This window comes from Nerophis lumbriciformis, linkage group LG09 (genome assembly GCF_033978685.3).
Source record: "Nerophis lumbriciformis linkage group LG09, RoL_Nlum_v2.1, whole genome shotgun sequence".
In the NCBI taxonomy this organism is placed as follows: Eukaryota; Metazoa; Chordata; class Actinopteri; order Syngnathiformes; family Syngnathidae; genus Nerophis; species Nerophis lumbriciformis.
The window spans coordinates 24246280-24274261 of NC_084556.2; the positions used below are offsets into that span (position 1 = coordinate 24246280).

General features: G+C 38.2%; 1 protein-coding gene across 1 annotated transcript in view; it reads right to left on the reverse strand.

Annotated features, from left to right (window-relative positions):
- Positions 1-24971, reverse strand: part of LOC133607471 (moesin-like) — a 37643-nt gene extending 12672 nt beyond the window's left edge. Inside the window, exons 1-5 of the mRNA XM_061962126.2 lie at positions 24661-24971; positions 2913-2996; positions 2700-2795; positions 2335-2609; positions 2171-2254 (exon numbers count right to left, since the gene is read on the reverse strand). Of these exons, the coding sequence (XP_061818110.1) occupies positions 2171-2254; positions 2335-2609; positions 2700-2795; positions 2913-2996; positions 24661-24672 (551 nt within the window). The 5' untranslated portion in view covers positions 24673-24971. The remainder of the gene's footprint in view (positions 1-2170; positions 2255-2334; positions 2610-2699; positions 2796-2912; positions 2997-24660) is intronic.
- Positions 24972-27982: the final 3011 nt, after the last annotated feature.

Sequence of the window (27982 nt, forward strand, 5' to 3'; positions counted from 1 at the left end):
ACGTTTGAAAATATCCTGTAGAGCTTGGTGTATCTCTTTCCAATTGTCCTTTATGGTGGAGCAGTCCCAGAAAACATGGGAGTGGTTTGCATTTGAATTCCCACAATTTCTCCAACAGGCAGGGGAGTTGTTATCATAGTGAGACTTCTGAGAAGGTGTAATAAAAAATCTGATCAAACTTTTCCAGCCAAACTCCCTCCACTTGGGTGAGCTGGTACAAGTCCATTGATATCTCTATATTATTGTCCATTCTTCCTCAGATATAGTTATCCCTCCTTCCTTCTCCCATTTTGCTTTAATATATGAAGTAGAGTGTGATTTCATATTCAACAGACCCTTATACAAGCATGAAACAATAATTTCTGAATTGTATGCTATTGTAAACAGTTCAATCAAACATATGCTTGTCTTTGTGACACTTTTCACCTTCATATTAACAAAATGCTGCAACTGCAAATATCGATAGAAATCTTGGTTTTCTAATATATATGTCCTTTTAATAGTTTCAAAACTAAGCATTTTTTATCTTTCATTGCACTACATAAAGCTGTTATACCCTTAGATATCCAGTCCTTAAATCTTGAGTCTAATTTATTAGGTGTAAACTCTGTATCATAGGCACACCATTTAAGAACTGCAATATCACTCTTGAGTTTGTATTCCTTTATCATTTTCCACACTTTAAGGGTCCATTTCACCCATGGGTTATCAATGTTATTTATGTGGGTTTGTAAATTGCTCTCCGCCAGGATTGCTTGTATGGGGATGGAGGGCATTTCTTCTTCAATAATTTTCCATTGAGCAACATATGACGGCTTGCACCAGCATATCACTGCTCTCATCTGGGCTAATATCGCTTTTTTGTTTGACCAATTGTAAAGTTTTGAGACAAAGCAATAACTACATCTAAATCGGTTTAATTTTCATTTTATATACCAAAAATTAAAATCACAAGTCAGTAGAAACTAAAAAAAAGACCAAAAACAGATGTTTTAATATTCCGACGCTGGAACTGGAACTTGCTACTCAGAGATGAGACCGCGTATTGGCCTGGACTGGTGATTTTTATTTTTGTTACATACTTGTTATGGAGAAAAAAAATATTTACGTATGTGCGTGTGTGTGTGTATATATGTGTCTGTGTGTGTTTGTATATATATATATATATATATATATATACATATATACACACACACACACATGCATATGTGTATATATATATATATATATATATATATATATATATATATATATACACACACATATGCATGTGTGTGTGTGTATATATATATATACATATATATATATACATATATATATATATATACACACACACCGGTATATATATATATATATATATATATATATATATATATATATATATATATATATATATATATATATATATGCTTTATTTTTCAATTTAATTTATCCATCCATCCATTTTCTACCGCTTATTCCCTTTTGGGGTCGCGGGGGGCGCTGGAGCCTATCTCAGCTACAATCGGGCGGAAGGCGGGGTACACCCTGGACAAGTCGCCACCTTAATTTTTTGTAAATCAAAATTAAATTTCCATTCATGAAACGAAAATTCAATGACCAAAACATACACTGACCCTTGTTGATAGTAGGAGAACATGTTACTTATATTGGTCATGATTTTTTTAAGGACAATTTTGTTGAGAAAAACTATTTCAAATAAATATGGCCCTTTTTCTACAAGTTAAAGTATTTTATTGTGAAATGCATCCAGTGGCATTGCAGTAAAAGAAGCATAATGTGTTCATTCATGTCACAAGATGTGACTTGAAATTCGTTTGAGGGAGAGGCTGCTGCATACATCACAAATGAAGTGGTGGGTCAGTATTGGCATATTGGGTATCAGTAAGAAAGACAAGATTTATCAATACACCATTTTTAAAGGTATTGTTAACATATTTATTCAGCAGTATTATGACACCATAACTTATATTTCAAATAGCTGTATATCAGCCATAAAATTATATCATGAACTTTGGTGCCTTGGACAACGCTTCTTACTAAAGGGGGCTGGCAAAGGAGAGAATGCAGAAGCAGAAGTACTTTGGTACACACAGTACTTGCATAGTGGAGTACGTATAGTTCAAGTTATCATTATAATCAGCTGAGAAGAACGAGGAACAGTGATTACCTCATCATTCCTTTGTGCTCTTCATGCCACACTTGAATCCTCTCCTCCCACTGTTCCTTGCTGAGTTTGTGCTGGTCCAGGACTCTGATGACACAAGTGGTCAACCATAAACAAACTGGTACATACATCTTGGTGTGTCTTGTGTGCTGTGTGGTAGGAGTTACCTCTGAGGGAGCAGATGTTCATTAGACAGATAACCTGCCGTGTGGACTTCCTTGTTGTAGTCTGCATACTTCGCTTGCACTGCATAGGAGGCCAAGAGGACGGCCGTCTCTGGGGGGCAGTAGATATCATCATTTAGGATTCCCTCCTTCACCTGCAGGAAGAACAGCCGCTGGGTGGCATCCTGGATTAACTCCTCTGACACATCCTCAGGAAAGAACTTGGCACGGAACTTAAACAGCAGCGGACTCTCCTTCCTCACATCTTGGGCAGTGACCTGAAATGAAAATTCAATTATAGGTGAAATAACAACAAAGCATACTGAAATTTTAATGTTTGCTTTGAGCCAAAGCAATGAAGAGCTCACCTTCTTATTGAGCTTGAGCCACGTAGACAAACCCTTTGTATCCTGGTACTGGAGTCCAAAGTACCAAACCTCCCTCAGCCCGATGGTCTTCACCACCTGAAAACATAAGGAAAAATCAATGCATGCAATCTCTAACACTGCTTTACCAAGAGCACCACTAACTTACTTGTGTGCGGTTTGGGAACAATTACAAATGACATTCAGTTTTCCTACCTGGTCAAACAGTTGCTTTCCTGTTGTCGTGGGCTGAATGGCAAACTCCAGTTCTGCATCCATCGTGGTGACTCGTACACTAATCTGAAGCGGACACAAAATAGAACAAATTAACTAACCAGAATCCCATTAACATGAAATCAAATCCAATTGACTTTACCTCATTATTTTTCAGTGTTCATTTATTTGTGGCGGCCCACTATAAATACATTTGGACCGCCATGAGCAGATTTGGTGCTACCTTTTGGGAACTATCCTTGTTTATACAGAGACTTTCATTATAAAACCTATTATTTTGAAAGCAGCACCCGGTGCTCGTTGAGAAAAGCTGTATGTGCTTTCCTGTTGGAGTCTGGTGATGAGCGGTGCCGGGTTTCCTCCACAGTAAAACCATTTGTTTGCAATTGAATTTACTTTATTAGGTTTTAAAATTGAGTACCGGTACAAATCAAGTTGCAGACTCAACATCAAACTCAATGGATACAGCAGATCATAAGCAATAATTATTTGATTGGTAAACCATTCTATTAATAACTGTGGAGGGGCGTGGCTCTGCGGGCCTGCAGCGAAGCGGGATGTGTCAGGACTGGCTTCAAGATCAGTGACAGGTGAGTAGATGGCCCACCTGGGCGCGTGTATATAATCACCTGTCGCTCTGTTAAAGGCAGCAGCTGGGAAGGAGAGGTTTGATGGTGGCTGTAGTTGGAGCGAGAGCAGGATTCGCACAGACAAAAGACAATTTCTGAAAAGCACTAGAGACTTTATTGTAAAATAAAAGCAGTGTCTGAAAGCCCTGAAAAGGAGCGGTGATGTCTGTGCTTGGTGGCCAAAAGAACCCGGAAGAAAGCGACTTCCACAATAACTAATCCAACAAACATCAAAATAATCTTTAGTTGCAGGCCTAATCTGAATACCCGCTAAATAAAGCTGGCAAAAGCGATTTCCTGCTACGTCTTCTTATTCTTTAGCACACCAAGTGCACATGAGGTGTGTTAACAAGCAAAGTTAAGATGCCTTCTCCTGTACGGAATTCTAACGACACGTTAGATCCACGGACAGTTCTAATATAATTTGTTTATGAGCGAGGGTGAACAGGCAGCGCCAAATTTATTTGTGCCGACTGTAGAGTAGGGACAGGTGATGTGGACTAAAATCTATATTGCAACATATATTGCAACCTCCTGTAATAATGATATATATCACAATACATTATTTGGTACATAAATGACAACAGAACCATTTCAAAACAGGTTACAAAACCTCCTAATTTGGCTACTAAAGTACAGTGTATCAGGAAAGTATTCATAGGGTTTCACTTTTTCACAGTACACACAATGCAACATAATGACAAAGTGAATATTTATTTTTTTTTTAGAGAGAGAGATTTTTACCAATTTTATAAAAATATAAAAACAAGAAATTACATGTACAGCCTTTGACATGAAGCTTAAAAGTGAAATCTGGTGCATCCTGTTCCAACTGATCATCTTTGAGATAGTCCTACAGCTTAATTGCAGTCCACCAGTGGTAAATAGTTGGTTGGACATGATTTGGAAAGGCACACCTGTCTATGTTTAAGTTCTCATACTGGACAGTGGAAGGAATTGTTTGTAGACCTCAGAGACAGGGCTGTCTCAATGCACAAATCTGGGGAAGGGTTTCGAAAAATATCTGCTGCCTTGAATGTGCCAATGAGCACAGTGGCCTCCATCATCGTAAACGGAAGAAGTTTGGAACCACCAGGACTCTTCCTGGCTGGCCGTCTAAACTGAGCGATCGGGGGAGAAGGAACCTAGTCAGGCAGGTGACTAAAAACCTGATGATCACTCTGTCAGACCTACAGCATCCTCTTGAAGAAGGACAACCATCTCTGCAGGAATCAACCAATCAGGCCTCCTGGATGGTAGCGTTGCAAGACAGAAGCCATTCCTTACTAAAACAAAAGCACATGGCAGTCCGCCTGCAGTTTGCCAAAATGCACCTGAAAAAACTCTCAAACCACAACATGAATCTGGTCTGATGAGACAAAGATTGAAGTCTTTGGCGTGAATGCCAGGTGTCAAGTTTGGAGGAAGCCATCTTCTTCCCATTCAACCTGATGGAGCTTAAAAGGTGCTGGAATGGGCGAAACTGCCCAAAGACAGGTGTGCCAAGCTTGTGGCGTCATATTCAAAAATACTTGAAGCTATAATTGCTGCCAAAGGTGCATCAACAAAGTATTGAGCCTTATGTACATGTGATTTGTTAGTTTTTTATTTTTAATACATTTGCAAAAAGCACTAAAAAACACAAGGGCAAAACATAATCTATGCAAAATACTGAACAAAGAACCACCATTACATGTTATGTAGAGCACAAGGAAATGTTTTAAAAATCATAATATGACCCATTTAAATCATTTCTTACTATTGGCTCTAATTTAAATCATTTGAGGGGTTGTTTGCCCTCAAAGCCCTCCTGTGTCCAGTGACTTATTTTCTGAGTTTGTAAAGAACAAAAACTACTAAACATAATTCGATACGAAAAAAATATCAATCTCACCACTGTAGTATTGACCGTATAATGATATAATTCTTGGTATGGTTACTGTCGATATTTGCATATATCCGCCAACCTTTGTTTACGTTTAAGAGCTCTAGCTTGCGGTTAGCATATCTTCCTGTGGTGCGTATTGTAGCATGTTTAGCTACTTTCCGTCCTTCAGAGAGGATACTTGTAAGAAACGAAGAAACGTAGTTTATTTTCCGACTTGGAGTCGCAGATTACTGACTTAAAAGTGGCTTGGCACTGTGGATGGGCGTGAGCCGCAAGCTAGAAAGCCACAGTGCATTGAGGACACGTACGTTCGCTTGACGCTGTCAAATTTGCAGGACACAGTTACAATGTGTCTTTAACATGCATTACCACAATAGTATTAAAAGCTGAAATTTTTATAATTTTTATTGTATATCATCTATATCATGCAAATGAAGGTATGGGAAATACTGTCATGTATGGTAGCCTAGGGAAAATGCACAGTATTCTTGAAAGACCTGTCAGTACATTTATTATAAACTTTAAGCATGCACTCTGGACTGAATATTTATGTATTAAAATGTAGATTATTTAACAATGTGCATGTGTGCATATCTTTAAAATTAATTTCACAGTGATCATCACAGTTTATAAGTGAAAAATTATATTTTTCCTCCAAGTAGATTCCATGAAAGAACATGTGTGTGAAACAATTAATGTGCCCGTCTGGTCCGACCCCAGCATGGAACTTATCTACAGGAAGTAACCACATCCTCTGGTGTCGAAGCCTTGTGAGGCCTTTTCTGCTTCACCCTCAGGAGAGTGGCCTACTTCCTGCCATGTATCAAGCATTCAGTTCAATGCTATGCACTCTGCCAAGAAAACACTAATACACCTATTTGTAGCTGCTTTGTAACCACTGAGGAACTTCCTGTTCAAGTCAAGAATGCACTGAGCTCATATCATACATTATAGGAATATAATACATACACATATTTCCTGATTTTGAGAAAGAAGGGAAGGGATTTTTAACTTGTACTGTGGAAGCCTGCATTTATTCAACCTTGCCTGCCTGTCTCTGAGGTCACCCAAATATTACATCTACTTGGGAGTCAAAAAAACTGATTGTGTGGCTGTTTGTTTCAAACTGTCTTCTTAGAGTTGATGAAAACAGCATCACACATGCCTACTGGGAAATAACTGCAGGCTGAGGCCCACGCCTGCCCTGAACAACAATGGTACGCATTATTTCCTGGTGGTAGGGGCTGACAAGCGTTGCGTTCTTTCCCATTCATGTCAGCAGAACCCCATTTACAGCTCAGGACACTTGCCCCTCTGTCACTTCCTGTCATCGCCAGCAGTTAGGTTGCGGGGCAATCCCGGTCGACACTGAGGGTCTACAGAAAGGCCTACTACAGCATCATCAAAAGACTAATATGTCGACAAGAAACAATTAAAAATTAATTTCAGCTCGCTATGACTCCGCCCGATTCATTGGCCAATGTTGCATGAAAAAGGAAGCACGCGGCTACATTCTGTGCTTGTGTTAGGGTGTGTCGCCCACACTATTCTTAGTGCACACTCACCCCCGCCCTCTCAGCCCACGTGCCATGTTTCCATGCTTTCGTCCTCATCATTTTACCCATGCCAACTCTACACTGGAAGCTGACTACATTTTTTACCATGTATATACCATGCCGGTGACTTACTTGACAAATACCTGTTGTCATATGCTTTGACAATGATAAATCTCCACTTACTGCCTTTAACTTTGTACTTTTTCAAGGCAACAATTGCTTTCTTATTACTTTAACCATGGCTTTAGGTTTATGCACAAATAATCACATGGCACTCTAATATTCCTTTGATGTCATACCAAATAATAACTTTCTAACACTAGAAATAAAACCCAACCAAAATGTTAAAATGCACAACTGATATTTTGAGAAAATATGGTTACCATCTGATTACCAATATAAAATCATATGCTCTTAAGATGAGACACAATACATTCACACTGATTTAAACGTTATCCAAATAAATAACCAAAACATTTATATTTTGTTGTTTTCTTACTGTACCGAAAATGAACCGAACCGTGACCTCTAAACCGAGGTGCGTACCGAACCGAAATTTTTACACCCCTAATATATATATATTTATTTATTAGATTATATAGATCTTTATTGAGATATATATATATATATATATATATATATATATATATATATATATATATATATATATATTAGGGCTGCGAATCTTTGGGTGTCCCACGATTCGATTCAATATCAATTCTTGGGGTCACGATTCGATTATAAATCGATTTTTTATTTCCGATTCAACGCGATTCTCGATTCAAAAACGATATTTTTCCGATTCAAAACGATCCTCTATTCATTCAATACATAGGATTTCAGCAGGATCTACCCCAGTCTGCTGACATGCAAGGAGAGTAGTAGATTTTTGTAAAAAGCTTTTATAATTGTAAAGGACAATGTTATATCAACTGACTGCAATAATGTAAATTTGTTTCAACTATTAAATGAACCAAAAATATGACTTATTTTACCTTTGTGAAAATATTGGACACAATGTGTTGTCAAGCTTATGAGATGTGATGCAAGTGTAAGCCACTGTGACACTATTCTTTTTTTTTTTTTTAATAAATGTCTAATGATAATGTCAAAGAGGGATTTTTAATCACTGCTATGTTGAAATTGTAACTAATATTGATACTGTTGTTGATAATATTCATTTTTATTTCACTACTTTTGGATTGTTCTGTGTCGTGTTTGTGTCTCCTCTCAATTGCTCTGTTTATTGCTGTTCTGAGTGTTGCTGGGCCGGGTTTGGTTTTGGAATTGGATTGCATTGTTATGGTATTGCTGTGTATTGTTTTGTTGGATTGATTAATAAAAAATAAAAAATAAAAAATAAATACAAATTAAAAAATAAAAATAATAAAAGAAATGAAAAAAAAAAACTAGATTTTTGAAAAATGAGAATCGATACTGAATCGCACAACGTGAGAATCGCGATTTGAATACGAATCGATTTTTTCCCACACCCCTGATATATATATATGCACAAATATATATAGCCTAGCCCCTATACATATATGTTGTGTACATATATTAAATATATTATATACATATGATACATACACACAAACACACACAATAAATATATATATATGTATATATATATATATATATATATATATATATATATATATATATATATATATATATATGATGTAAGTGTACTTATAGATATATTTGTAATGTAATTAAATAAGCATGTAAATAAATGTTGATATGGAAATCACTACTCTAACATCAGTTGTTTTTTAATATTATTTATTACAACTAAGTGTGCTGTCTCAGACTGATATTTGATCACGTTCCCATATATGTTTTCACCCCTAACCTAGCAAACCATTTTTGGTTCCTAGAACGTTGTGGGCAATTAAAGTTACCTTAAAGGTCTGGTTGGCTTTTTGGTTCCAGAGAGGTGCAAATGGCAAGCATTTTTTCGGTTCCTACAACGTTACGTATTAAGTTCTTTGACTGTTACCGAATGTTCTGGAATGGCAATGCTTTCAAGTCGGCGTATTATTTTCATACCAAATTAAAGAGGGAAGTTTGCCAAACGTAAAAATACAGTACCTACTGCGATAAAGCCATATTTTCCAGGGTAATCACCATGGATGCGCGCACACACCAACACACACAGACACACATTACGATGCTTTTTTTTGCCACACAGCAGAGCGTTGATTGTGACGAAACAACAATCCATCCATCCATCCATTTTCTACCGCTTGTCCATTTCTGTGTTGCGGGGATGCTGGAGTTTATCCCAGCTGCATTTAGGCGGATGGCGGGGTAGACCCTGGAGAAGTCGCCACCTCATCGCAGGGCCAACACAGATAGACAGACAACATTCACACTCACATTCACACGCTAGGGCCAATTTAGTGTTGCCAATCAAGTGGGAGGAACCCAGAGTACCAGGAGGGAACCGACGCAGTCACGGGAAGAACATGCAAACTCCACACAGAAAGATCCCGAGCCCAGGATTGAACCCAGGACCTTCGTATTGTGAGGCACACGCACTAACCCCTGTTTCACCGTGCTATAACAATCATTTGTACCAAAATAGCACTTGAGTTTGCATTGATTAAAGCAAGCTATAACAGACTGAACACATAACTTTAACTACTTCAACTTTAACAACCCCACCTACACATAAGACCCTGATGACAATGCAATTTGAAGTATAAACGATAAACCGTTGATTATTAAGAGTATGTAAAAGTTTGACTATTACCTTGTTTACTTCCCTGATGACGTTGTTAAAGTTTTGTGATCAATCAGAAATATCAAGCAGCTAAAATGCGCCAAACATGAGAAAGTGTGGAGAGTGTCTAATTACCCACCATGCACTATAATGGATTTATAAATGTGTAAATTTAAATTATATATACCCTATTTTTCGGAGTATAAATCACTCCGGTGTATAAATCCCACCGGCCGAAAATGCATAATAAGGAAGGAAAAAAACATATAAGTCACACTGGAGTATAAGTCGCATTTTTTGGGTAAATTTATTTGATAAAACCCAACACCAAGAATAGACATTTGAAAGGCAATTTAAAATAAATAAAGAATAGTGAACAACAGGCTGAATAAGTGTACGTTATATGACGCATAAATAACCAACTGAGAACGTGCCTGGTATGTTAACGTAACATAATATGGTAAGAGTCATTCAAATAACTATAACATATAGAACATGCTATACATTTACCAAATAATCTGTCACTCCTAATTGCTAAATCCGATGAAATCTTATACGTCTACTAGACGTATAAGTGACGTCGTCTAGTCTCTTACCTGAATGAGCTAAATAATATTATTTGATATTTTACGGTAATGTGTTAATAATTTCACACATAAGTCGCTCCTTACTATAAGTCGCACCCCCGGCTAAACTATGAAAAAAACTGTGACGTATAGTCCGAAAAATACGGTACATGTTTTATAATTTCCACAAAGTTCAATGAGCAGGAAGTGTGTTATGTGCGACCGTGTGTTGACTTTATTTGTTGGTTATAGTTAATTAATATGAGTGGGAAAAGTTGTTTGCATTGGTTTATATGAGGTGATGCTGTGCTCTTTCCACTGGAAAATAAAACTTGTGGTCATTAACTAATGTTTCCATTGACCTCCACGCGAGGACAGCAAAATATTTCCAATAGCCTACCAATTCGTAGGAGTAAAAATGTTGGCAAAAATACACCGCGGGCCAACCTTTTTGTTAAACTTATGATATCTCGCAGGCCGCACTGACGACTTTGACGGGCCGTAGTTTGGACACCCCTGATTTAGTGTGTAAATTATGTCATCTGCGTCATTCACAAGTTCAACATAGTCCACGCGTCCTCTGCGCACGGCAAATCTATGCCACGCACAAAATTTAAAAAACTAAAAATAAGCGCATAACAATTTTCAAAGTAACTGACAACACTGACAACAGATAAAACGGTTTTCGTCATCGTTGTTCAATTATTGTAACGTCTGTCGAGACGCTTTAAGGAGGACATGAATTCCATCGATCACTTTATTGAGCAAAACTCTTTATAGTTGGCCATAAACACATGACCAAAACATTGGTAAAAAAGTTTCTATCTAGCAATACTGGTAATTTTCTGCCGTACAAACCAAACTAAAACCAACTTTGTCATTTGTCAAATCAACAACAGCAGTCACTCGCTCACTTGCGCCAACACATGCACATAAGGCACTTAGCCCGTGACGCGTTTACAGCCACACAAAAAGTCGGACAACTCCAACATCACACAAAACATCACACAAAATGTGTAATTCCACAATGATTTACCAATCAAATGTGTGCTTATTCTACTGTCATTTATTGAGAATCTTAATTTATAAATATTACGTAATCATGAAATGATCTTATTATATTAAAGAAATACTAATAAAAATATATATTTTACAAACAGAAAGTTACAGGGATGTACACATGATTCCATGCTTACATCTCATTGTGCAACATGTGAATGTTTTCATAGGAACTAAATGCGATATCTGAAAGGGGTACAAATTATTTCTAAAGCGGGACCCACACCCAGACATACAATACCAGTACACAGTTCATGAAAAAACAATATTTGTTGTTATTGTCATTGTAAGTGGGCCAAAACACTTATATTAGAAAATAATCTCATGGAAATGACTGCTGTCATTTCATTTATAAGAAGAATAAATGTAACTTGTTATTTAGTCAGGTTTGAGACAGGTGTGCTGCTGGTGTGCCGTTGCTCACATGTGCTCCACTGAGTTCTCAAGGAGTTTTTGCGTTTGCTCACACACATGAAAAATTAGAGGGAACATTGCCCTCAACTAGGATTGCGCGCTATCGAAGATATACGATAAATTTAGCCAAAGATAGAGCTTTCAATACTATCGCAATAATGCATGTTGATGACACGTTCTAGCTGTGTCCTACAAACGCCAAGCACACGAAGGCATCCTCAATGTAGGCTCCTTGCTAGCAAGTTTACATCACCTCTATGGCGACAAATGAACTGTTTCTTACAGCTGGAGGAATAGAGGACAAGGAATAGTTCAACATGCTACACTACGCAACATGGGAGGTTACAAAAAAACACTAAGCAGGAGCTCTTGAATCTAAACAGGGGAGGCGGGTCAATACAAACATCAACAATACCAAGAATAGTATTAGTACTGTATATGGTCGACACTACAGTAATTAAGTCGATATTCTTTATCATCACAAAAACATTTTTTGTCACTTTTGTTATTTATGAACTCAGAAAAAAGGAGCCAATAGTAGTTTCTGCTTTGGTTTAGTTATTTTGCACTGTTGACTTTATTATGCATTTTGTATGTAATAAAAAGGAATGAGGAAATCATTTAAATATTAAGACATATTGTTGGGTGTCCTGTGTTTTGTTGGGATTACAGTGGTGATCAAAAATTTGATTATTTAAGGGATTACAGTGGTGATCAAAAATGTCATTATTTAATGTTCCTAAAATGTTAAGTATGAACAAATTTGCAGTATCAATCAAAACTAAGAATTAGGGCTGGGCGATAAATCGATTTAATCGATAAATTCAAGTCTTTTTGTTGCAGAAGATTTAAAAAAATGAAAAATCTATGTTTTTTCTCCTCTTGCTCCTGTTTATTTTTTGCCCTCAGTAGCTTCCACCCTCTCCCTTATTTCCTTAGCGGAGATTCACACACCTAGCAAAACTTGGCTAATGCTACCGCCAACTAGAGCGAGGTGTTTGTTCTAAAGAAAAGTGTTGTCAGTGGTTTAGATTTACGGCAACAGGTATGGAACAAATGACTGCACGCCGCAAAGTTTGTTTAAAAAAGGCAGCAGCACAACAAACTTATTTCAGCATCTGAAAATGACGCACTGAGACCAGTGGGGAAAATGCAACTTTTTACGAGGCGAACAAGAACATAACAAAAAACAAACTCCAGCTAAAAAGCAGTTTACTGTATTGGAATAATTTACACAAAGTACCATGTGATGATGAGAAAATAAATGCACAGAGCGATCACTCAGTATATGTCCATGCAATAAATCAGTACAACTTCTCAAATAGTTTGGCTCTAAATACCGGTAAGCCTCCTACAGCCCATGGAAACACCTTAATCCGATCGTGTTCGGTTTTTGAAAAGTCGGACTAACACACATGGATTATGGGATTGGAAACCAGATCTATCGAGAAGGGGTGTGCGGTAGGAGAGGACCCTTAATATTGCGCATGCGCCCGTCTCAAGGCGCGGGAAACAACCCGGAAGCAGACACCATTCAATAAATGCATAGCAATAATCGTAATGAAGAGGAGACTGTTTATTTGCTTCACAAATTAAAATATCAAAACATTTTGAAGTGTATTTATGGTAGAAAAAAAGAAACAAAGATTTATTTAAGAAGGAAGCTAAGGGAATGTACAATGCTGGCGTAATTCGGACTCCCGAACAAAATACGAATGAGATGTAACAGAATGAAGCAGGTATATTAAAGGCAAATAATAAACTGTACACAAACTTCTTTTAGTTGCATTTCTGCAAGCCCACTGATTCACTTTTCGCACAACTGGCAAAATAGTCCAGAACAATAGCTACCTTCCTCTGGATATCAGTCAGGGCACAAACAGTCTTTTCCTTTGGATTTAAAACTCCTTCCATCGATCCATAGAGCCTTTTGGATGAACTTTGAGACATTCGAAAGTTTTGTTTCCATGATTTTCGTCTGAAAATTCCTTAGAAATAACTCTCGGTCTTTCATTCGTTGCGCAATCTAAGATACTTTTTTGAAGCAGTCTGCTATTTAACGTCAACATAGCCATTAGAGACATAATATTTGTGATCGGTGCCAATATTACAGTGGACACTAGTTAAAACAAGTTATAAGGATCCGCAAATGGCTTGGGAGAGGCAAATAACATATGACTATGTAATAGTGCATAGACACTTGCACTTCACATGTAGGTGTGAGAATACAAAAAAACTAACTATTTGGGAAATTAGACTAATTTAGTGCATGGAAACATGGTGACTAAAAGAGTCGGTCTGCACATTGCCAATATGTCTGCACATTGCCAATATGTTGTTCACCTACAATGGAAAAGCCTGTTTGTCCACTTACTAAATATATAGTCTTCTCAATGTTTTATTTGATTATTCATTTGCATGCAAGGTGCAATGCTAAATTTTTGTCTACTGAATTATTTGATTCAAGAAAGAAGTAATGCCTCCCAGAAGAAGCCCCTAATTTAGCTTTTTGAAAATGATTATATCTGGTCGAAAAATAACAACATTACCAGTGTATGCAGTCACTACATTTCCATGCATTAAATTAGTCTGATTTCTCAAATACATAGTTCGGGTTTCTGTATTTTCACAACTACATGTGATGTCCCAGTGTCCATGCACTCTCTACTATGCGACTAATGGTCATATACCATGTGCCTCCGTACACTGGGGGCGCTTAATTCCTTTTAGCGCGGATAAATGTATTGCTTTTCCGGTTGACCTATGACGTCCCACCAAATTAAGATATATTTACTGCTAAAGCCCAGTTCTTGCTGTGCTTGATGTCCGCTGTAATATTGGCACAAATATTACGTCTCTAATGTCTATGCTAATGGTAAATAGCAGATTGCATCAAAAAAGTATCTTAGGTTGCGCTACGAACATGACACTACTACCAAGAAGGTCTCTGAGTTATTGGATTGGAGGGTGCGGGTCTGAAGCAAAGACTGCTAGGAGAGACTTCAAGTTGTTTTGAAGGAATTTTTGAACGGAGAATGGAAAGAAAACTTTGGAATGTCTCAAAGTTTATTCAATAAGCTCTGTAGATTGATAAGAGTTTTAGGTTAGAAGGAAAAGACTATTCGTGACTGCTTCAGATGGAGATTGCCCAAACAAACTTGCTATTTGTTGTGTACAAGTTTGCCAGTTGTGTGGAATCCAGAGATATTGCTAACCAATTTGAAGTACATAAATGCAGCATGCCAAGGTTTGTGTACGCTTTCTTCTTTGCCTTGTAATATTCCTGCTTCATAATCTTAAATCTCACTCATCGGGAGTTCGAATGAAGCCGGTATTGTACACTTCCTTCACTACCTTTTTAAATAAATCTGTTTGGTTTTCTCCCATCGATGCACTTCAAAATGTTATGTTCTTTTAATTTGTGAAGCAAATAAACAGTCTCGTATTTATTCCAATTATTGCTATGTTTTTATTTAACAGTTTGGCAGTTTGAATATAAAACTTGAGATTTTATTTATAAGCCATATACCCCGCAGTCCTACTAAGAATAAGTGCTTAGTACATTTAAAGAGAAGTGTAGATGGATCAACAGAAAGTAAACAGAAATTAACAAGCAGATTACTAATAGTTTTGAGAAAATAATATAACTGGAATTCTATGTCAGCAGCTAAATTAGGAGCCTTTGTAACCTGTTTTGAAACGATCCTCGTATCATTTATATGCCAAATAATGAATCATGATATTACTCGTTATCATAGGAGGCTGCAATATATATCACACAATAGATTTTAGGCCATATTGCCCATCCCTACCCTCAACAATTGTGGTGGACATCTATTTTATTCTACTTAAAATAATGCAATGCAACCATGGCATGGTCTAATCCCTAGGCATATCGGAAGATTAAAATCTTTGCTAATCTGTGACACAAAACATAATTCAACAAAACATCAAGCATCTGAGAAACTAAAGAAGAAAACTAACATCAAATACAGGAAGCTAAAATCTATTGAAATTATTTGAGAATGAAAATAAAACATTACTACATTTCATGGTTCACTACGCATACTAAATTACATTACAATACTCAATGAGTAGAATGTCATGAAAATCAGATTACGGCTTTTAGAAAATTACGGAAACAGTACAGATTAATCAAATGATGCGTAATTTTTAATACTGCTAACGCAAAGGCAACATATAATTTATGATGCTAGTGCGGGAGTGGCAACAGGGTGACTTTAACAGCAAAAAATAAGAAAGAAGATATTAATGTAAGGGAACATTCTATCCATATATGGGAAACACTGCTACTTAACTCCCTGAACTCCTGTTTCTATTACATTGTTAGTGGCCAGAATACTGTTGGTCGAAGTTTGTGGGATTGAATCAACAGCGCCTTTCCTGGCTATAGCCCAAAGTCTAGTCTATTTTGCCTCAGTTGCTTACAGACACTATTACTCAACAGCCATTAATAATCATCAATGAAACGACAGACATACCCAGCTCTAATTTGTAATTCTGGGACATAACTCAAAACAGTCATAAGTGAAAGTAAATAGTTTCCACAACTTAATCTTAACTAAATCCTTAACAATATATCATAGGTTTCTTCATGGTACATGTGCTATCCCTCTATAAAGTGTGTTTTGTGATGTACCGTATTTTCCGCACTATAAGGCGCACCGGATTATTAGCCGCACCTTCTATGAATTACATATTTCATAATTTTGTCCACCAATAAGCCGCCCCGGACTAAAAGCCGCGCCTACGCTGCGCTAAAGTGAATGTCAAAAAAACGCTGCGCTAAAGTGAATGTCAAAAAGACAGTCAGATAGTTCAGTCAAACTTTAATAATATATTGAAAACCAGCGTTCTAACAACTCTGTCCCAAAATGTACGCAAATGTGCAATCACAAACATAGTAAAATTCAAAATGGTGTAGAGCAATAAATAGCAACATAATGTTGCTCGAACGTTAATGTCACAACACACAAAATAAACATAGCGCTCACCTTCTGAAGTTATTCTTCATTCGTAAATCCTTCGAATTCTTCGTCTTCGGTGTCCGAATTGAAAAGTTGTGCAAGCGTGGTATCCAAAATGGCCGGTTCCGTCTCGTAGAAGTCATCGGGAGTCAGTGTCGCTGTTGTTCTGTGAATCCTGCCTTCCGGAAAGCTCGGACCACAGTTGTGACCGAAATATCTGCCCAAGCATTTACGATCCACTGGCAGATGTTGGCGTATGTCGTCCGAGGCTGTCTGCCCGTCTTAGTGAAGGTGTGTTCGCCTTCGGAGCTGTGTGAAAAAAGCCACCCGGCCTCTTCGCGTAAACTTCCCTTAACCACTCGCTCATCTTTTCTTCATCCATCCATCCCTTCGAGTTAGCTTTTATGATGACGCCGGCTGGAAAGGTCTCTTTTGGCAAGGTCTTCCTTTTGAATATCACCATGAGTGGAAGTTAGCATGGCAAGCTAGAACCACAGTGAAGGATGACTTCTCATTCCCTGTGGAGCGAATATTCACCGTACGTGCTCCCGTTCCACAGTGCGGTTCAGTTGCTGTGAAATACGGTAGTAATCCGTGTGCGGATGGAGAGATTGCGTCTTTTTATGGACCGGATCGTTTAGTAGGAGCCATTTTGTGGTCTTTACAGATGTAAACAGGAAATGAAACGTACGGTGATATCCGCGCGTTTTTTCTTCTTCTTCCGGGGGCGGGTGAAGCGCTTCCTGTTCTATGGGGGCGGGTGAAGCGCTTCCTGTTCTATGGGGGCGGGTGCTTTCCTTGGCGGTTGCTTGCGTAGAAGAAGAAGCGCTTCCTGTTCTACCGGGAAAAAAGATGGCGGCTGTTTACCGAAGTTGCGAGACCGAAACTTTATGAAAATGAATCGTAATAAAGCGCACCGGGTTATTAGGCGCACTGTCAGCTTTTGAGAAAAATTGTGGTTTTTAGGTGCGCCTTATAGTGCGGAAAATACGGTAGTCCTAAAACAAACAAACCCTAATTTGTAACAAAAGGTATGTGATCAACACACAACATAGTTTGTATGATTTAAATAGGTTTGTGTTGAACCTACATTTGGCAAGTTAAGAGGAGTTACCCAAAAAAAAAACGCCCTGCGGCAATGTGTACTGTTGGGTGTCTGCCGCCCAGATGTGTTTACAGCTGAGTGCTAGATGCAGCCGAGCGTTACGTTTAAAGAAACCCTTCAGTTGAAGAGTGCAAACTGGCAGACAGGAAGAGAGAGGGATGAAAGAGAGGATGAACTTTCTTACAAAGCGAGGAAGGGTCTTTCCCATGACCATTGTTCTTTAAATAACACATATATGCGCACATACATACTCAGACGTACGCTACATAGTGCCAGACAGAGACATTTTTTGGAAGGTTATGTGTCACACTTTTGCAGCCTCCATCAGGGCTGGTACACTAACACGTCTACTTGTCTCATTCAACTACTGAAAGCACGTTCACTAATACTTGTGTGAGGAGAGTCAATAGATCAAGTGCAGAATTCACTGTACAAACATTTGGCAAAAACTCAAACTTGCTCTTATCTTTAAAACAGCCTCAGTTTGATTGTAACTGCAAAGTGAAGAATTGGACGCACCCAAATGTCAAAAATGAATATAAAGGTACTCACATTCCAAAGTTTAAACGTCTTGCTAAATCCAAAGAGAATCAAAGACAAAAAAATATCGGAAATATGTGTAAAAAAAATTTAAACAACCACTTTTTCCAGCACGTCTACTGCTACAAACTGCTAATCTGCTGTGCTATGTGCACTACAGCCTCCTTAAATCCCCTGCTAGCATACCTCCACGTCTTTCCATTCACCAAATCACCATAGCCACACTTGTTCAATGTTTGTCCTTCTAACAAGCAAACCACCAATGTCTTGCGACTGAAATGGTAAGTTACGCTCCAGCTTTTTAAAAAAAAAATGCATGCGATAATGGATGTGCGTAATTGTAACATTTATATAAAGTAAACAAGCTTTTCGATACTAATGCAAAAATGGTATGATAGATAACTATTTTTTCACAACTATAGTTTGTGGTTCAAGATCCTATTTCGACTGTGGAGTGTTATAAAAGGAAATCAGAGGGACAGTTTCAACGAAAATATAGCCACACAGTGATAAAATGGCACTTTAAAGGCTGATAAACTGCTTTAGTGCAATCTGGAGTGGTGCACTGCATGTGAGAAGTAGGCAGGGGGAAGCAGGGAGGAGACCAGCTAGACCATGATGTGAAAGTCCATATAAGGCTACAGGCGAGGAAATTACCAGAAAGGAACTGATGTAAGAGCAGAACATTTGAGTCACACCGTGGCTTCCTTGAGAAACTCAAGCACTTGCCAGCAGGACAGCAGCACCATGCACACCACTTCTGGAATAATTGTCACTTTTGTTCGCTGTGGAGGTTGATACAGTTTACTAAAAGACCAAACGAATACTAAATAATAGAGTTAAACTGTGAGCCAATCCCACTGAGGATGTGGCCACACATTCACAAGACAACTTTCACTGGGCAAAGAGGGAACTTTGTTGCTGAATAAGTGTATCCAGCTTCCTTCTTTTATATGATTTGCTTGCTCAGTTTTGCCAGAAACTTATAAGCAATATTTCAAAAGGACACAGTCACATTACTCTGTGACACTGCAAAGGGAAAACCTTTTAGCCCTAAGTATTGTTCTTCAATTATTCCTGTCATTATTAAGGCCAAGGACCTTCCTCTTGACCACTCATTTGTCCCTTTCGAGTTTCCTCTTTTCTAACAAGAACCAAACAATATAGCGGCATAGCACCATGTAGTTGCTTATTGCTTGTTAACGGATTGTAAAAGCTCCTTTTGAGCCTGTGAATACTTTACCAAACAGACGATGTTGTGAAGGCTAACAGTATCCTAGCTGCACTTGGTGTAGACAGTTGGCACAAAGACAGTCACCTTGTTACATACAGAATTTGAAAATAATCTAGTGAACACCCACACTGAAGACCCTTACAATTGTTTTCGCTTTTACTTCAAAACATTCATTTTACAAGTTGAACATATAGGACATAATGATAGAATCAACTTTGCTAAATTCAACATTTGAACCAACACAGGTCAACGACTACGTTTCCATGCACTAAATTAGTCTAATTTTTCAAATAGTTTGTTTTTGTATATACTAGCTACTGAGCTAATGGTCATACGCATATGTATTGCTTTTCCGGTTGACCTATGACATCACACCAGGCATCTGCAGCTCCCTTTAAGTCAACAACGTAGCTTTGTTGTACCTGATGTCTGCTGTAATAGTGGCACATATTACAAATTATCTTTAATGGCTATGCTGATGTTTAATAGAAGACAGCATCAAGAAATGATCTTACTGGGAACATGACAATTCTACCAAGAATGTATCGGAGCGGATGCAGGTCGCAAGTAAATAAAGACGGGAGAGTTTTTTCAAAGCAATTGTCGGGCGGACAATCATGGACAAAAAAAACTTTAGAAAGTTTGAGTTCATTCATAAGGCTCTGTGGATTGATGGAAAGAGTCAACCGATACTGTTCCAGATGAAAGTTCTGGACTATAATGCCAGTTGGGCAGAATACAGAGTTATTGTTCATCAATTTAGAGTGCACAAATGCAGCGTGAAGAGGTTTGTGTACGCTTTATTATTCGCCTTTAAAATACCTGCTTCATTCTCTTTCATCTCATTCATATTTTGTTCGGGAGTCTGACTTAAGACGGCATTATACGTAGCTACCTTCTTGAATAAATCTCAAGTTTCTTTTTTTCTCCCATCGATGCACTTCAAAATGTTCTGTTCTTTTAGTTTGTGGAGCAAATAAACAGTCTCTTCTTCATTACAAGTGTTGCTTATGTTTTGCTTGAAAACGGGATCTGCTTCTGGGTTATATCTCGCGCAATGAGACTGGCACATGCGCGATACGAAGTGTGCCCTCCTACACACACCCACTCGAGAGGTCTGGTTTTCAATTGCATAATTCAGATGTGTTAGTCCGACTTTTCAAAAACCAAACACGATCGGGTTAAGTTGTTTCATTGGGTTGTAGGATGCTTAATTAGAGCCAAACTATTTGAGGAATCGGACTAATTTAGTGCATACTGATTGTTATCTCATATCTAAAGGCACACCTTATTTTGCTGTTTTCTAGACTACGCAAGAAGTTATTACTTTTACAAGAATTTACTTTTTAAGCAAAATTGAGTAAATGTTCATACAACTGTGTTTTTACGGCACACAATAACAACAGTTTGGAAGATACTTCAGTTTTAAAGTCCGGTTTAATTCATTTTCTGTATAGTAAAAGGACTGGTTGGCTTTTATGCAAACAGTGTTATTGACTTTGATCAACAATTTAAAAATGCAAACTTCTGGCATGCAATTCTCCATTCTGTCCTATTCACTTGTATTTTTGCGTTTACCGGTACCTCTTTTGCCAGGAAGAACAAGTTTTTCCAAACAGGAGACTTAAACAAAGGAAGAGGCTTTCCAGGCTTTGGCTTCCTATTAGCACTATGGTTAGCCATGACTACTGCTAGCCGGAGGCTGCACTGAATCGGTTTACAAAGTCTGCACACTTCTTGTCCATCACTTCATGTTCACAGTGTGGAAACTCGGTACGCTTTGCACACCAAAAAAATCTGATAACAATTGATGTAGCATTCTACCCCTATCGCAGAAACAAATGCAACAACAAAGCCGTGTCCCTTTTTAGGGCCTGTCGATTTCATTTTGTATAACTTACAAGAAGAAACAATTACATTAAACTTTTCATACTAATCATTGTGTTACGTGAATTATTTTATTGATGTTTAATTGTCATGAATTACAACTAAATATACCACTTGGGTGAGTTTTCCTTGCCCTTATGTGGGCTCTGTACCGCGGATGTTGTTGTGGCTTGTGCAGCCCTTTGAGACACTTGTGATTTAGGGCTATATAAATACACATTGATTGATTGATTGATTGATTGAAATATATGACATGTTTTAACATATGATGCACATTTAGCGTTTTAACAACTTCATATTAAAAAGTTTCTCAATAAATTGTGCATTTTCTCGTGTTATGACTATAAAAAAAAAATACAACATCTCATAATTGTTTAACATTCTCCTCATAGTATTCTTTATTTTATTTGTAGGTAGTAGCCTGTATGCCCCTGTGTAGTTTTATTTTTCATCAATAAAATAACAGATTCATTTATAATACCTAATTGGAAATCCTCACTTATGGAATTCACACTTGACAAAAACAGCTAACTGTATTAGAAACTAATATTGTCCTCACTCGAAGTGTACTTTTTAAAAGATGATACTACGATTGATTTTTTTCTTCTTTAATTTGTGTCTTAGTTGGGGCAGCACAAAAAATCCGATAAAACACACTTTAAAGCCTCAATAAGTATTTTAGGGAAATAGTTTAAATACAATTTTTGTGCTTGACATAAGTTTAATTATTTTTTCTAATAAATACACATCAACAACTTTGAAATTGCACTTGTAACTTGAGTGCTTTAAAAGAAAAAAAAAAAAAAGAAAAACTCTGCTTTCCACCACCACATAGATCACGGCCTCCACACACCAAGGGTTCCACTGTGCGCATAATTGCAGCAATCATGCAGAAACTATGTTCGCGTAGTCAAAGTTCTAGGCACTCTATACTCTATTTGATAAATTTTTATTAGTTACACTCAATAATTAATCAAAGCAATAAAATATAAATAAAAGTTTTTTCGAAACAATTAATTGTTGCAGCTCTGATATGAATTTACAAACGCATGCAATCTCACCAGCCATACAGCGAGCCTCGCTGATCAGTACGAATTGGCTATCATCACCTCGTGGTAGGAGTGATCGCATTGATCAATTGACATGGCTTTATTATATGCAAGGCAATGAGCGTGCAGTGGACGTTATGAATTATTTTAAGTCATTTGTAAAAAAAAAAAGACCCCCGCCAACTGTCCTTACTGAACCTCTCACAAAGAAAAAAAAATGTGATTGCAATTGAAAGCAAGAAAATTATAAAGCAGCATGGTTATGGTGTGTTCCATTTGTAGTCGGAATTTCAACTGGAACGTGCCTCGAGTTAGTTTAAAAAACGGCTGCTCACAATACAAACAATGATATACGCTTCCATAATATCCGTTCTTAGCACTTCTGATTAGTTTTTGTCGTGCTACATCAGCCATGTACGATGTGTGGTTTAATGTTTATATATGGTAACATTACTGCAGCGTAAAGTAAATGTATTTCATATGTTTTATAAGTTCTACGTTGCTAGCAATAGCGTCTGTGTTTCCTCCTTATCCACCGTATTTGAAGATTGCAAAAAGTTCCCGAGTGCAGCTGGGATAGGCTCCAGCAGCCCCCGCAACCCTGAGAGGGACAAGCGGTAGACAATGGATGGATGTTTATATTCAGGCAAGCACAAAAATAACTTTCGTGGATGTGGCCATTTTGAGTTCCTTTCGACCTTGCAACTGGAACGCTCACAACTCGGCTTTGACATCCTTCTCAGCTCAGACTTCCAACTTCCGAGGTAAATGGAACACATCATTAGTTGGCATATCATGGAGGTAAAAGTAGCTTACAACCATTCTATGCTGTAAGAATGTGTAGGTTTAAGTTTATGGAAGTCAGCTAATAACACACACGCATATAGTATTGTATTGTACCGGTACTTCTGCGTTCATCAAAGCCGTTTTAAAATAAAGTTAAAAAGTTGTCACACACACTAGGTGTGGTGAGATTATCCTCTGCGTTTGACCCATCACCCTTACCCCCTGTGAGGAAAGCAGTGAGCAGCAGCGGTGGCCGCGCCCGGGAATCATTTTTAGTGATTTAACCCCCAATTCCAACCCTTGATGCTGAGTGCCAAGCAGGGAGGTAATAGGTCCCATTTGTATATTCTTTGGTATGACTCGGCCGGGTTTGAAATCACGACCTACCAATCACAGGGCGGACACTCTAACCACTAGGCTACTGAGCAAGTGTAAATATTAGGGTTTATTGAAGTGCATGAAGTACCAATAGCATCACACATCATGTGTGACTGAGGGTCACATTTCTTATATTGTCCAACTGTGTCAGTAAACACAACAACTATGGACCACAATTGACTGCCTTTTGGTTTTGTATTAACCAGAAACAGTTTAACTCACATTCACTATAGGTGAAACATGCTTAGAACCAACATGATGCAATGTGAATTAAACAAAGAGGGAGTGTGTGAGAGTGTGTGTGCGCATGCGTGTGCACCCCCCAACAATGAAGAGGAGGGGTGCTCTTCATTGTTTGCATGTATGCCAGTTACGAGGTTGCTAAAAGTTCATATCGAGCTGATAAGAAAATGTTTGTTGCAGGTACACCTGGAGCTCACACAGCTGGTTGATGACATCTCCAATCACGGCTTCTAGCTGCAAGCTAGCCAGGCTGGAGGGGAGGCTTCCGGAAGCACGAGCTCCATGACTACCCGGGGATGGTGGGGGTTGCTGGAGGGCAGACTCCCCAGACAAAGACACTCAGAGACAAAAAAAAAAACCCTGCCATGTCCGCCGTCGGGAGACGAGTAACGTAGGCTTGTGATAAAAAAAAGTAGCCTGAAGGCCTCAATGAACGACGTGATTTAAGGCGCTCATTTTAAGAGGCACACAGGCGGGAGCGCGCACGCGCATTCGCCTAACGGAAAGTCTTGGGTCGTCGCGTTTTAGTTTGAAAAGATTTACCATTTAAACAACTAAATGGACGCCACTGTCGGCGTTGTTAAATGCGATGTTTCAAAAATCAAATCATGGTGGGATTCGAGTAAAATACGGACAACAAAGACAGATTTTACGTCATAAAAATAGCTTCTGAGGCTTACCGTTTTCGGCATCTTTGCTGTTAGTCGTCCGCTTGGGGTTCAAAAAGTAGGAAGAAGAAAACAAAACAAGAAAAACGCTAATAAAACAGGCGAGCAGTAGGCGAAACCAGCAGAAAACTTTTTCCCATCAGAACAACGGCGCCAGTCAAATGGCTTCCGGTCTAAAACGAATCCAACCTTATATGTGTTAGCTGGAAGAAAGAAAGGAAAAACCGCTTTCCGTGAGAAATATGTGTCTTTTGTGTCGCCTTCGAAGTGAAAATGGGCTCGAAAGCTCGGTTTCCTGCTAACGGTACCCGGACTCTCAAACCACACCCAGGCCGATGACAGGACAGCAGCCAGACTGAAAGAAGCTTGCAGCCCGCAGACTCCGCCTGCTGCCTCCGCATCATCATCATGGCCGCACACATCCTCCGGCCAGGAACTTCCACTCCCTTCCAGAGCTCTCCGATCAAAGCCGTGTGCATATTGAACACAATATTTACAGAAAATCCACATAGGTTCATAAATTAGCACTCGTGGATGTTTTGAAGTGTTGAGTCCTGCTGTTTTTAAGTGTTCCTATATATATTCTTATTATTAGATGAGGATCTAGCCAGTAAATACATTCATTCATCTATTTTCCATATGCTTGTCCTCATTAGAATCACGGGTGAGCTCCAGCCTATTCCAGCTGACTTCGGGTCAAGAGGCAATTGTACACCTTGGACTTGTCCCAGTTGATTACAGGTCAGTCAAAAACATTTCATATTCATTCAGAGGGGCTGTGAAAGCCAGGGGGACTTGAAGTATTAGCATATTTATAAATGCTTGAATGATACACAAACCTCCAGGTAGGTGTCGGCGAACATCCATCCATCCCATCCATTTTGTACCGCTTATCCCTTTCGGGGTCGTGGGGGGTGCTGGAGCCTATCTCAGCTGCATTCGGGCGGTAGGCGGGGTACACCCTGGATAAGTCACCACCTCATCGCAAGACCAACACAGATAGACAGACAACATTCACACTCATAAAGTATATAAAGCTTCTCAAATAGTGATGCGGCTGTCACGTCTGGTTACACCAGGCCGTGCCTTTATGTTGCGTTTTGTTAGTGTTCTTCTATGTTCCTGTCCTGTGCTTTTAATTTGGCAACTCATTTGTTGGTGTTTTCCCCTGGCTTTTTCACTTCTGTCCCGGAACATTTCCCCTCACCTGTTTTCTGTTTGCAATCAAGGCTATTTAAGTTGATCCTTTTCCCTATACCTTTGTTGTCGGGACATTGTATTCGATTCTCTACACACTGGTGACCATTGACGATCCTTTTGATTGTCAAGCGCAAGTATACCCGTACTTTGTGGACGCCGTCTGCTCCACATTTCCTGTGTTTGGCATTTTGTTTTGTTTTCGTCATAGCCTGTGCGGTCAGAGAACTTCCTCCTTGCTCTCCCTTTTTGTTTGTTTTGTCAATAAATAATAAATTTTTTACTGCACGCTGCTACCTCGTTCGTCTGCAGCCTAAAATCACATCAACCTACTGCGTCTTCCACGATGCACCATTTATCCACGCTTGACAGCGGCAATCCCCTAAGGCAGGGGTGCTCATTACGTCGATCGCGAGCTACCGGTCGATCTCGGAGGGTGTGTCAGTCGATCACCAGCCAGGCATTAAAAAAATAGTCCTAAAAATGAGCGATCATAAATCTTCACTATGACGTCACTTTCGTCACTTGATTGACATTCACGGCACCCGAGGGTCTTCTGAGATGACGCTGGCTGCTGCCAGCTCATTAAAATTACCGACTGGAAGGCGAGAAACACTTTATTTCAACAGACTCTGGCGCCGTACCTGTCGTCAAAACTCCAAAGACCGACTGCACAGTTGCGCTAACAAAACAAGAATCTCAGAAAGCTGGCGTGCACAAGCTAGCAAGCTACGGAGTTTGCCGACAATGTATTTCTTGTAAAGTGTATACAAAGGAGTACGGAAGCTGGACAAACAAGATGCCAAAAACCAACCACTTTCATGTGGTATTGGACAGAAAGGAGGACTTTTTTCTCCTCCATTCAAAAATGCGGACGTTTTTAGCACCACTGTCTGATTCCAATCAATGCAAGTCATCAGAATCAGGTAATACACCAACTTATATTCTTGTCTTCATGAAAGAAAGGAATCTATATGTGTTAAACATGCTTGTATTATCTTTAAACACCTTAACTTGTTAACATTATTAACTATATGTGTTAAACATGCTTGCATTATCTTTAAACACCTTTAACTTATTAACAATATTAACTATATGTGTTAAACATGCTTGTATTATCATTAAACACCTTTAACTTGTTAACAATATTAACTATATGTGTTAAACATGCTTATATTATCTTTAAACACCTTTAACTTATTAATAATATGAACTATATGTATTAAACATGCTTGTATTATCATTAAACACCTTTAACTTGTTAACAATATTAACTATATGTATTAAACATGCTTGTATTATCTTTAAACACCTTTAACTTGTTAACAATATTAACTATATGTATTAAACATACTTGTATTATCATTAAACACCTTTAATTTATTAACAATATTAACTATATGTATTAAACATTCTTGTATTATCATTAAACACCTTTAATTTATTAACAATATTAACTATATGTGTTAAACTTGCTTGCATTATCATTAAACACCTTTAACTTATTAACAAAAACATATATTTCATAAATAAGTAAATATAAATTATATATATGAATGAGGTAGATCCCCACGACTTGATCAATTGAAAAATAGCTCGCCTGCAGAAAAAGTGTGAGCACCCCTGCCCTAAGGGATCGCAGGGAGGCAAGAAGATGTACAGTATTGTCATCATTATTCATGCTTGAACGATACGAAAACCTCCAGCTAGGTGGCAGCAGTGCTTGTATTAATCGACATTCTGACCAGAAAATATCAGGCAGTAAACATAATACGAATGTGAACCGGTCAGTGTATGTTTTGGATATTTAGTTTTTGTTTCATAAATAGAAATTGAAAAACAAAAAAGCAATTGGTTTACTTAACTTTAATTTTAAAATTCAAAAGGAAAATCGAAAAACAAAGCATTCTTCTTTTTTGGTGTCCAAGAGCAATAACTGCATCTAAAAAACGATTTGATTTTAATTTTTCTATTTCATGTAACAACAATTTCAATTCCCAGTAAAAAGAAACAGAAAAACTGATCAAAACTGGTCTGTGTAAATTCCATATTTTCATTTGCAAGTTTTTATTTTTAAAGGGGAACTTCACCTTTTTTGGAATATTGACAATCATTATGAAAGACATGACAACACATG